At 46.4% G+C, this 12,855-nt stretch overlaps 3 protein-coding genes across 3 annotated transcripts; 1 reads left to right on the top strand and 2 right to left on the bottom strand.

Annotated features, from left to right (window-relative positions):
• Positions 1 to 1,652: 1,652 nt before the first annotated feature.
• Positions 1,653 to 2,593, bottom strand: yxbG_1 (putative oxidoreductase; the record flags this gene model as incomplete). The annotated part of the gene is made up of 3 exons (XM_031152144.1): positions 1,653 to 2,093; positions 2,146 to 2,459; positions 2,542 to 2,593. 3 exons carry the CDS (start codon positions 2,591 to 2,593, stop codon positions 1,653 to 1,655), a joined length of 807 nt encoding a protein of 268 aa, XP_031003651.1.
• A 345-nt stretch (positions 2,594 to 2,938) lies between these two features.
• yxbG_0 (putative oxidoreductase) lies at positions 2,939 to 3,862 on the top strand (the record flags this gene model as incomplete). The annotated part of the gene is made up of 3 exons (XM_031152143.1): positions 2,939 to 2,990; positions 3,043 to 3,356; positions 3,428 to 3,862. The coding sequence occupies 3 exons, from the start codon at positions 2,939 to 2,941 to the stop codon at positions 3,860 to 3,862; spliced, it is 801 nt and encodes a 266-aa protein (XP_031003650.1).
• Positions 3,863 to 11,411: 7,549 nt separating this feature from the next.
• hisD1_1 (Histidinol dehydrogenase) lies at positions 11,412 to 12,855 on the bottom strand (the record flags this gene model as incomplete). Its single annotated transcript, XM_031152142.1, has 3 exons — positions 11,412 to 11,681; positions 11,733 to 12,432; positions 12,491 to 12,855. The coding sequence occupies 3 exons, from the start codon at positions 12,853 to 12,855 to the stop codon at positions 11,412 to 11,414; spliced, it is 1,335 nt and encodes a 444-aa protein (XP_031003649.1).

Here is a 12,855-nt window from a genome sequence, read left to right as displayed (position 1 = left end):
GGGTTTCCTATGACTCAGCATTCCGTCAATAACTTATTGGGAGAACTTGTTCAGGGTGGTGCTGATACGACCGCTTCCCACCTCCTAACATTAATTCTCGCCTTCGCAAAGCATCCAGACGTGCAATAGAAAGCACAAAAGCAACTCGATAGTGTATGCGGTGTTAACAGGACCCCGGTGTGGAATGACTTTGCAGAATTACCATATATAAACTCAATTATCAAGGAAGGAATGAGATGGAGGCCAGCGTAGGCTCTCCTTTCTTTGAGTTCTCTCCCATGATTGTCAATTAACATGTTATAGGGGTGTAACAGGTGTCCCACACCGGACAAGAGAAGGTTCGTAAAACTCCTAATATTGATATCTGTGTATAGACTAATATCATTCCAGATGACTATTACAAAGGAATGTTCATCCCAAAAGACTGCACAATCTTCGTTGGGACCTGGGCTATCCACCACACGGACAGCAATTATACAGAGCCGGAAAAGTTCAACCCCGATCGTTATGAGGGCTTCAGCAAACTCGCGAATGACTATGCTGGCAGCAGCGACTGGAAAGGCCGAGATAAGCATACCCCCTCCTGCTGCGTTTTACTCGATGAAACCTTGCCCGAGAAGCAAAACCGACTAACATTGCGTTCTAGTTTACACCATTACGGATACGGCGCTGGCCGGCGCATCTGCCCCGGCATCCACGCTGCAGAGCGCAACATGTGGCGCATCACGGCCAAGCTTCTCTGGGCCTTTGAGTTCGCCGAGCCGCTCGATCCCGTAACGGGTCAGGTGCAACCGCTCGACGACGAGGCGTATCAGTACGGGATCCTGCAGTCACCGTTGCCGTTTAGGATTCGCGTCAAGGTGAGGAGCGAGGCACACGCAGCTGTAATAAAGGCAGAGTTAAATGGCGCCATGGAGTGCTTGAGTAGATACAATTGAGACTTATAACAGCTTAGAGGTAAAGAGGGAATAGGGGGGAGCGGAACTTGGGCGAATGGGCTATACAAGGTTGTTGTTGTTTATATCTGCTATAGCTTCTGGGAAATCAATTACGTTTCTATAATTGAAAACTTTATTGCAGGTCTTTTTTACTTTATACTTTTAGGTCTAGTGGGTGATGTGTGGGTTATGCTGACATTTACCGTTGCTTTAAAAACCAAACTATAAAGTACTACTATAGCTGACTCGATGGTGAAGTACTCGAAGGTTTTATCCACATCACAAATATCTTTTCAATAAGAAAAGTTTTGTGTTCTATTTAGAGTACCTATAACTAGCCAGATATTTAACTCTATTGTTTGAAACCAATAAAACAATATTCACAGAGCTCCAGGGCCTAGGAAAGTTTAGCTTATAGTATTTGTATCTATTCAACCGTGATACATCAAGTCTCGTGTAAATCGGAAGATAGTGCGGCTAGTGATCACTCCTATTGTTGATATAAGTACACCCCTCAATGTGTTGGAATTTCGCAAACCCCATCGTACTATTTTCCTTTTCGTTCACAACGATGTTCCCAAACTTGGAGTCTGAAAGAGGTTCTATTACCCCTTTCCAGCATTCGCACAAATATACTTGTATATAATTGCGGGTTCACTTGATATATCTTTCAGGTCCTTGATAGGCTCTCAAATCAGATTTAAATCTTTCAGACTAAACTACATGGAAAAGCAGCCCACCACCATCAATAGGAAGGTGGATGCCAGTGATACCCGACGCTAGACTTCCTGCTAAGAAGACCACGCCATTTGCAATCTCAATGGCCTTCATAAGGCGGTTTGATGGATTTTGTGCCTTTGCCGCCTCTATATACTTGTCCTCCAAGCCCGAGCCTGTCAACATTGGAGTCTCTACAAACCCTGGACAAATACAATTAACCCTAATTCCTTCTGGTGCAAAAGTTCGAGCGTCAACACGAGTCATTGATACAACAGCGTGCTTAGATGCATTGTACCCTGGGAGTGTTCCAAGGACTGCGATTCCATTCATCGAGGCCGTGTTAATGATAGATCCCTTTTGAGCCCGGTGATCATTAAAGATCAGGGGAGTTTGTTCAAGCATCTGCTTAATTTCATACTTTTGGCACAAGAAAACCTGCGATTGTCAGTAAATTCCCTCTAGTCCCCATTTGGATAATCAGACTCACTCCCTGGGCATTAATGGAGTTGACGCGGTCGAACGCTTCCACCGACAAATCCGCAGTCTTCGTATTTGTGGCCCCAACGCCCGCGTTGTTGCACGCAAAGTCAAGCCTCCCATAGACTTCGACACACTTTGCAATCATATCCTGGACTGATTGCTTTTCACTGACATTAGCCTTGAAGAGCGTGGTTTTTGCCTCCGGGGTGTCCTTTTGTATCAGACTTTGGGTTTCTTCAAGCGCTCCCAGATTGATGTCGGCTAAGAATAATCGTTTGCAACCACTTTTAGCAAATCCAATGGCGATGGCTTGACCAATGCCTATAATCATAACATTACACAGTCAGTGATCTGATTAGCAGGATTTACTGAAATCACTGGCATAACAGAGTGCAAAACTCACCCGATCCAGCCCCAGTCACCAGGGCAACTCCTGCCTCAATAAGAGGATCCATGTTCGTCAAGTATATGCCACGAGATCCGAGGTATAATGAAGAAGGTATCAAAAGATCCGTGTCAAGCTTTGCGAAATGAGGAACCCGGAGATATTTCACCAGTTGAGACAGATATCTTTAGACCGCTGTAGCATTCTTAAATCCTCAGAAATCCATGCAGCGCTGGCAATCCGCGGGTCGGTAATCGGGTAATTTGTGCGGGGTACATAGGCCCCATACTCTGCGATGCAAGCAAGACTGGTCCTTGCCGATGATTGATCTTAAAAGAGGCAGATACATCTGCAGGTTATGATCAGAAGTTATAACCGCATTCTAAATTTCTCGATTACCTATAGTCTCTTCAAAATGGTGACTTACTTCAAGGACGGTTGTGTTGTTATAACTGGTGCTGCGTCTGGTACGTATACCTTCTGTCTATAACATGCCTTTTGACTAATCAAGCTTGTCAGGTATTGGCAGAGAGACCGCACGTGTCTTTGCCCGCGATGGTTGTATACGACTCTTTCTTGGCGACCTGTCAATAGATGGGCTTTCAGAGACCAAGAATTGGATTCTGTCAGAACACCCAACGGCAAACATAGAGGTTGCCGTCGTAAACATTGCCGACGAAGAAGCCGTGGAAAAGTTTGTCCAAGGCGCTGTTACTGCGTTTGGTCACATCGACTTCGCTGTAAACGCAGCGGGTTTTGCCCACAAGGCAGCCTCGGTGGTAGATCTCAGTGATGGTGATTGGGAGAAGTCCTACAAAGTAAACCTGCGGGGGGTGAGTGGCTTAATCCTAGACTGCTGATGTTGAAAACAGCACTGGATATATGCTGATGCCATATGTGCTAGACGTTTCTCTGCGAGCGCGCATTACTCCGTCAAATGATTCGCCAAAAGCCCCTACCCGGCTACGAATGTCGTGCAAGTATTGTAAATATCACTAGTCTATGTGCCACTATCTCAATTCCAGGCCTGACAGCATACTCGGCAAGTAAAGGGGGAGTTCTTGGTATGAGTAAGACCGACGCTCTCGATTACGGGCCGGATAAAATCAGAATCAACTGCATCGCACCTGGAACTATCGAGACTCCTATGTCTTTGAATTCTTTGGGAGCGGATTATCTGAAAGCAAACGCGAAGCTGACGCCGTTGAATCGGAATGGCCAGCCAGAAGACGTTGCAAATGCTGTCGCTTGGCTTTCATCTCCGCATGCAGGGTTTATTACCGGCATCACTCTGCCTGTTGATGGAGGTTTGAACTTATACACTGGTCCACCTGTATGAGACCATGGTTGTCAGAGCCTGCTATGCTTTCGTCCATAGCTTGTACATGTTCCTACAATGAATGAAAATTAAAATCAACTTATAATATCCTTTGATCATAAATTTTTACTCTACAATACATAACTGAGAAGATGCGATGCGATGAAAAGCCCGTTCATTGTCTATCTCATCGTGGCCCTCACACCGACCCCAATTCCTGCAGCTCCACGTAGTAGACGTGCGGTACTTTAGGGCTTCTTTCTCTATTGCCCCCCCCCTTTCCTCTCTCTCTCTCTCTCTGTCTTTGTCTTTGTGTGCTGATCCTACACGTGCTGGGCCGACATGAATTATACGTTACCTTACCTTACGTAAAGCATACAGGTACAAGCTACTAGTACTGAGTACCTTTTAGGTTGTGCCGACCCGAGCCGACCCCACGACCCCGCAACCCCAGACCCCGCACTTTTCCGTAAAAAGGGGCGAAAAAGGGTTAAAAGGGGGTGCAATCAAATTTTGGTATTTTCAGGTACGCGCGCAAAGCTAGATAGTATTTCTTAGTATGCGTAAAAGATATTCATGTTGGTTCTTCTCCTCAGTCTAGGACCAGCCGTACTCTACCAACGCTGGTCGGTCTAATTCTGACCTAATCAGGACTAAGATACTCCGTACCCTGTAGATACGTATAGCTAGTTACTCCGGACAAATCAGCTCATCGTGTAGCATGCAGGTATAGTTTGATGCACAGCCGACTTGTAACCCCGGAAATACCAAGCTCAAGCTCAAGCTCAAGCAAGCTTTAAAACCCGTCAGGAAATCTGATCTGATCTGTCTACAACAGCTCGCTCTCTCCCCACTACGTAACTGATTCTGCGTTGCTTTTCTCACCGACCTCCCTGAAGCTTGTCTGTTTATTTATTTCTAGGAGATTGCAGAGAGACGTCCATAATGGATGACCGAGGACATACTGGGAAGCTTACCGTAGCTATTATTGGAGCTGGGTAAGAAAAAAGCTACCCCGTCAAACACTCATACAACGCCGAACTAACGCAATTGTCATATTAGGTTCTCTGGCCTCTCCATCGCCCACTACCTGCGAAAAACTGCTGGCTTACAATCCTTTGTGATCTACGAAAAGTCAGAGAAAACTAATGGTGGTGCGGGAACGTGGAAAGAAAACACGGTAGGGAAGAGACCTATAGATCAAGATGCGAAGCTGACGTGTGTCCTAATTTGCAGTACCCTGGCTGTGGTATATATTGACACTGCTCAAACGCTATTTTGATTGTAGCTAATGCCAACAGCGTGTGATGTTCCAATTCATCTTTACTCCCTGAGCTGGGCAAGACGCTGGAATTGGTCAGAGTATCTGCCACTTCAACCCGAGATAGAAAAATGTAGGCGTCTCTCCCAATCATTCACGCGCCCAAGATACTGATGTGATGAAGACTTAGATGAGACCTCGCAAGAACATGGTCTATACCGGCATATTCAGTTTGCTACGGAACTTGTCGAAGGTGAATCAGTGTGCAAAAGCCTAGCTGTGGCAACTCTGACTTTGGGCTAGCACGATGGATCGAAAAAGAACACTTGTGGGAGATGAAATTACGCAATGTCAGCGCAGACGACCCGGCGAATGCTACCTATACGGTCAAACATCATGTGCTGGTCATGGCGTGCGGCCCATTATCCCAACCGCAGATGCCCGAAGGTGTCAAGCTCGATGTCTACCAGGGAACGCAATTCCACTCTCAGCAGTGGAGACATGATGTGACTCTGGGTAGGAGAAGTTCATATTTTTATAGAAAGACTTTGACTGATATATATTCCTATATCTAGAGAATAAAAAGGTTGCAGTCATCGGCAATGGCTGTTCGGCTACTCAATTCATGCCTATAGTATGCCCCCTACAATACAGTATCATCTCAATCAGTTGCAGGCTAACGGCATTCAGATTGCAAGAAAGACTAAATCCTTAACTCAATACGTTTCGTCGGCTCAGTGGTATGTTCCCAGAGTTAATCCACTCTATACAGACACACAAAAGAACATGTTTCGATGGATTCCGGGATACCTGCAATACTATCGATGGCGCTTGGCCTACGCGTTGGAGTCTGAGGCATACAAGCTACAGGGAGGAGAGGGGCCAGCCAAAGTTCGTGCTAAGATTGAGGCATACTTTCTCGCCCACATGCAAGCTACAGCACCCAAAAAATACCACGAGAAGTTGACCCCAAAGTATCCTGTAAGTAACTCTGTCTGTATGTATGATTTGAAAACAGTAAATTGACAACCGATATTTCAGCTCGGATGCAAACGCCTCGTCTACGATTCCAATTATTTCCAAAGCTTGCATGGCGAAAACGTTGATCTGCGCTTCACGAGAGTCACTGATATGTACGAAAAGGGGATCATCGGCGCGGACGGGAGCAAGCAAGAATATGATGTTGTCATATGGGCCACGGGATTTCTGGGTACTTGATCCGCACATCCTGTTCCTAACAGTGCATCCTTACTGACACTTCTAGCAACAATGCCTTTCGCCAATGTCAAACTGGTTGGTCGTAGTGGTGAGGAGATTCACGACAGATGGAATCGCGAGGGGGCGCCTTCAGCTTATGCCGGCATGGCAACCCACGACATGCCGAACTTTTGTAAGTGGTTTCAACCTGTTACATTCAGATCCACTGACCGCATTAGATATGACCACGGGACCAAACACACTCTCTGGACACTACTCGATAACAACTGTGATGTAAGGATGCCTTGCTTGCACTCCCTAAGCATTCTTTCCCGCCCGTAACGGTACTAAAACATGCCATTACTAACAACCATTTCCTATTAGCGAAATACAAGCCCAATGGATCGCACAACTCATAAAGATGCAGCTCGACAATGAGGTCCAGTCATTCGAGGTCACGGAAAATGCAGACCACGGGTACAACGCATGGATCCGGAAAAGAATGGAGCAAATGGTTTGGACGAGCAGTCTATGCAACTCATGGTTCAAAACCAAAACCGGTCTCATCCCCACCAACTTCCCCGGCTCAACCATGTAAGTCCCCCCTCATCCATACCCACCCACCCATTCCTATCCTCTGGCTGACTCAGCCACATCAGACTGTACTGGACAAAAGCATACTACCCGAACATGAAACACATCCGACAAGTCGGTGGCACGAAAACAGTGCACGGCACTAGCATATCGCGGGAGATTACTAAGAGCGTTCTCACGCTGATAGCCATCATCGCGCTAGGCGCTGCAGTGAAGTCGAAGAAGTTGGCCCTCTTTGAGCATTTGGGCCACGCGAAAAAGCTGCTGTATAATACTTGCCGCGAAGCTGTCTTGCAGCTGCGCTCGCTGAGTTACAATATCCCCTATATATAAGATTGTAGTTTAGGTTTAGGCAATGCAGGCCAGTTTTTTTTTTTGGCATGGTATAATTATGAATCTGTATCCTGTGCAACTGTACCATGATTGGTAGAAGAGATAGAAACCAGGCTTATGTTTTATGTTGCGTTTGTTATATCGAGAGATAAGAAATGGATTTCAAAAGGAGGAATACATTATTAAGATGTTGTTTACTAAGTAACAGGAACCATTTACTTAAAAAGTGACTGAAATATCTCGGACACTCTGGAATATAATAGGTATTTAAAGCTTTCCAATAGTAGGTACTCTAATTCGTGCACGCACTTTCTGTCGATATCTATGCTGGAACTGGTGGCCCAGTTGCCTTTGCAGAAACATGATCCAAGATGTACTCCACGAGCAAAGCATCGCACTCATCTTGAGTTTTGTGGTCACATATCGGCCAACCCATAGAATATGTATGCATTTGGCCATGTCCAATATGCTCCGTGATCTCCACGCCTGCCTTACGACTCCGCTCAATCCACCTCGTGCTATCACTGCACAAAATCTCCGTCGGTGCCCAAAACACAAGCTGCGGTGGCATTTTCCCCACGTCCTCTACCAGGGCCGCGGAAATTTCGGGAGTGTCGAAGGGTAGATCAGAGGGCCGGAGGAGGTCGTTTGTCGCGTGTGTCGTCTCGTCGTACTGGAACATGAAATCGGAATGCCAGTTGGGGGAATTAATTGTCTCGGCGCCTGTCATATCTGTCCAGGGAGAAGATAAAATCCCACACGCAGGCTGGGGCAGATGGGCTTGGTCGCGGATATACAGAAGGGTCAGGAGGGTTAGATTGCCGCCTGCGGAGTCGCCAGCGAAGACGATCCGCGACGGCAGAACGCCTTGCGAGAGGGTCCATTCGTATAGAGATACGACAGCTGAGCGTTGAGCTGGCCACTTCATAGAAGTCGACAGTGCTATTGAAAATCAGCTTCGTCGGGCTAGGACTGGGATCACAATGAAAGAAAAAAAGAAAGCTACACACGGTATTGCGGCGCCAAAAAGACAAAGTTTCCACCCTTTTCTCTCCCATGCTGAATCCACCTCTGATAATCTTTCAAGTACTGTAGCGGGTGCCCCATTGCCATTCCTCCCCCGTGTACATAGATCACCACAGCATCAGCGAGTTTCAGATCAGCCGGTTTCGTGGTGGGGACTACATATGTGGTGAAGCCTGGCGCTTCGATCTTCTGAACGTCGTGCTTGGAAGGTTCACTGTACAAGATCTGGGCATTGTGCACAAACATCGTGCCAATCCAGCTGCGTGCAATATCATTGCGCAGAGAGAGTGGACGCGATGAGAAGGGCAAGAGAATGCGTCCGAGGAGGAGACGGACGGTAGCAGAGCTAGCCAGCACGAGAATCTTCAGTGAGCTTATGGGGGAAGCAAAAACGACGGCCCAATTGATGGAAGGCATGGTTGGGTGATGCAGATTGGAAGTTGGTTCCAATTGCCTCAAAAGCAACCATGTGGTGAGTTTTGCTGACAGGAATTCCAAACACTACGAGGAGGAAGCCATGTATCGTCACGAGCACTAGAACATATGCATAAGTACGTACCTATACTCCGTACGTTGCAGCTATTATCTTTTCTCCACTGTCGATCAGGGGGGGATTTGCTCTACCAATCGGCAGTCGGTATCCCCAACCTTACCCAGCTACTGTATCGCTACCCCTGTTCTCGCCTAATTTTGTTCCGCGGGTATGTTTTGTGAAAATGGTCCGCGGATATACTGGACGACACCATACAACAACGCGCCTGGCACCGATTGTAGGATATATCTGCCCTAGCTGGTACCAAAGTTCACTTTTTCGCGGTTTTTTTGAATCAAAAAAATCCCTATTTATAGGAAATAGGAGGTCATCTTAAAATAGTCGAAAGAGGGGGTTTTGGGCGGAGTTGCTGGTTTTAGATGGGAAGTTGGCAGGTTTGAACTGCAGTAAATTATAAGAGCCATACTATAACCCTGGGAACATAATCCAAGAGAGAAATGCTGTCTCAAGTATCTAGAGGCACAGACTGAAATTTTACTTGAGATGGACGATCGGTATCTGGAGACACAAGTCAGGCTCGTTTAGTCGCATAGTTGAGAAAGTGACAATATAGACGACTTTGCTTTTTTTTTTTACGAAGTCCATAAGATTATCTCATGTTCGAAGAATTTCATTGCAAGACGAGTGATGGATGGTTGATCCACATACCGCCTACAGCAATTTCAGATTCGCTCTTGCAAAAACTGTACCATAGCCTTCCAACCTTCACGAGTTGCTTCCACTTTACTTCCGTCAAAAGTCATGAATCCATGGCAAGCACTAGGAATAAACTTTACTATCCCTTGATTCCCAGCGCGTACCCATTTGAAATGCATGAGCAAGGTATCCTCCATGAGAGCGTCCTCCGTCCCAAGCAGAAATAGCGCTGGTGGCATTCCCTTCATGTCGTTGTACGCCGGCGAAACAAGAGGGGATTTCCGCTCTTCCGTCGTCATATCCTTAAGGTAGGTAGACAAGAATTGCGCTGCGTTCTCAGAGTCCAAGATAGGCGTTGTATCTGCTGGACTCTGGCGCAACACCGGTAGCATGCTCAGATCGAAGCATCCATAGTTCAGGATGGCGCCTTTTAAGGTGTTGATAGCCTGTACTTGACGAAGATGGAATAAGACTACTGCGGACAGGGTTGCACCGGCAGACTCTTAAGTTAATAACATGATTACAAGCTATGGCGAGGGACGTACTTCTCCACCTATGAAATTAAGATCCGCGCCGAACTGCGCGGGTCAGGTCAGCAAACAGGAGAATGATGGTAGTAGCTATCAATATACCTTTTCACGTCCAAACTTGACCATCCAGTCTGCAACGTCGTTGCAGTCCTCTATTGCTGCTGGGAATACATATTCGGGAGCGAGACGATACTCGACAGAGACAACTGTAAGCTGTGTTTCGCGTGAGACGTGGTCGAGCAGTAGGTCTTGCCTATTAAATACTAGTCAGCATATTCGGACACCTCACTACGTAAACTCAGAATAAGGCAAAGACCTACGCTGCTGCTGACCCCAGAACAAACCCGCCGCCATGGATATGCAAGAAGATACCTTTCAAATTCTTCGGGTCAGGAGCCTCAAACACTCGACAAGGAATATCGCGGCCGCTCTCTCGAGATGGGACATTAATCTGCCTTCCGCGCTGAACAGTAATTGGTTGTGGAAACGGCGATAGGCCAGCGGCACGTAGCTGCCGATATTCCTTGGCTCCAATCTTTATAAATTCAGCTATCGATTTGTAGAGTGATTGTGGTGTCAATACCTCCCACCACTTGCTATCTTCTTTGGATTTCTCAATCAAGGTTTTGTTTAATTGCAACGTCGAGGGATGAGCACTCTCGGGACGGAAAGGTGTGAAGTCGTATTTGATATCGGACTCGAGTAGCGACCGCCCATCCGCGGACATTGGGCCATTAGACATACTGGAAAGAATGAGTGCTCAAAGGGAGTACCTTTTTAAGCAGTGAAAATGTAATTTTGTTTAAGTCTGACGAAATTGCACTATCTTCCTCCCAAAAGCGGGGTCACGGATTTTTAATTGACAAATCCATGTGACTGCATGTTAGTGGCGTCGGTTTTATTCGGAAAAAAAATGTAAGCTTTGTAACTGGCGCGGAGTATAGAATTATGGAGTAAATACAGTAGGACAGTCGGATTGAAAACAAAAGCGAGTAATTACATTAAATCTTTAGTCTCGCTTGGATAGTTTAGCAAAATGACCAAGGAGAGTAATAAGTAAACACGCCTTGGCTCCTACAGTGTTTCACAGCCTTCTCCATAGAGAAAGCTTCGTGGTGGAGAGAGAAAGTAGCACCAGTTTATAATATGCCAGTTAGCGTGGGATAATCAGAAGTCAAAAGATTATGTGCCGCTTTTTCTTTCTAGCAAAACCAAGGGGTTATAATAGGCGATCCTTTTACGGGAAGGCTGTAAAACACTACAGAAGTTAGTTCTTAGTTATAAGGCAACTAACTGCGAACCACAATCTTTGACCTTCTTGGAAGTGTGTATATTGCTTCGCTTTTTGGCAGTGAAGCGAGGGATTTTGGAACGGATAACGGCAGATTAAGACTTGGAACAGTGTTGAAGGGGCATTTGTGTGAGTCAATCTAATCGCAACTATATCTTAGGGCTTGTGTCAGGGCGACCTGAAGAAAGCCAGTGAAAGCGGTCTTTGAGGTATTTGTATGCTCTCAAGTCACCTGAGCGAGCATGGCCTTCGAACTTTTCTGCTCGAGCAGCACGCCCACAGAGTCGGCCTAACTCGCCGCTTTCCTGATGTGATCTCACCTCTTGGTATGTGACCGTCTTGAGAAACTTCCCAACCCATAACCCTCCAGTGAAGCGAGCTGCTTTCTTCGTAGGCAGCACATGATTTGTACCAATGACCTGTTAAGTGTTATTAAGTATTACTTTCGAAACAAACGCTCTGAGAATTACCTTATCGCCGTAGGATACACAAGTCTTTTCTCCTAGGAAGAGAGCCCCATAATTGCTCATTTTCTCTAAAGCTTCCCGGGGATTTTCAGTCAAGATTTGAACATGTTCGGAGGCGAAAGTGTCGGCAAGTTTATATGCCTCGTCTAGCCAGCCAACTACGATAACCTCGCCAAAAGTATTCCATGATACCGAAGCCAGTTCTGCAGTGGGCAAAATCTTTGATAACCTTTCAAGTTCCTTGATTGACTGCTCTCCTACTTCCTTTGAAGTCGTGATGAGAATAGCTGGGGTATCTGGTCCATGTTCTGCTTGAGAGAGAAGATCCGTAGCAACGGTTGTTGGACAAGCTTTGCCATCAGCCACAATGAGAACTTCGGTTGGACCAGCAGGTAGGTCTATGCCAATCTCGCCGAAAAGTTGACGCTTTGTCTCAGCGACAAACGCATTTCCAGGCCCAGCAATGAAATCAACTTTTTCGATTGTGCTGGTGCCAATGGACATTGCTGCAATCGCTTGGACCCCTCCTAGCAAGTATATCTCATCGGCACCGGCCAAGTACATTGATGCAATAGTTGATGCAGGAATCTCCCCCCTGATAGTTGGAGTACAGGCGATAACCTTAGGGACTCCAGCAGCTTTCGCAGTAACAATCGTCATATGGGCCGATGCTAACATGGGATAGCGCCCCCCAGGAACATAACTGTGGTCAAAAGAATTAGCTTCAAGCTTTGTATAATAAGCTAATATGGATCACACACGCTCCCACCGAACCAATTGGGATATTCTTCTGTCCCAAATGAACACCGGGTCGAATCTCCATTTCAAAATCCGTCAAGGACTTGCGCTGCGCAAGTGCGAACGTGCGAACATTGTTCTGAACTGTGATAATGTCATTATAAGTGGCCTTTGGGACAGTTGCAATGATCTTTTGGATCTCAGCGCTTGATAGTCTGAAAGATGGCGGTGACCATTTGTCAAATTTCTCCGAATAAAAGCGAACTGCCTCGTCTCCCCTTGCACGAATGTCATTAATAACACCTTTGACAATCCCAGGCACATCTGTGGACAACTGAGAAGCAGAGAAAGCTCCAGAAACGTTTCTTGATTTGAGATACAGAACCAT

Source organism: Lachnellula hyalina, assembly GCF_007821495.1.
Source record: "Lachnellula hyalina strain CBS 185.66 chromosome Unknown contig00115, whole genome shotgun sequence".
Classification (NCBI taxonomy): Eukaryota; Fungi; Ascomycota; class Leotiomycetes; order Helotiales; family Lachnaceae; genus Lachnellula; species Lachnellula hyalina.
Note: the sequence above shows the minus strand (reverse complement) of the source record. Positions and strands in the feature narration are given on the sequence as shown.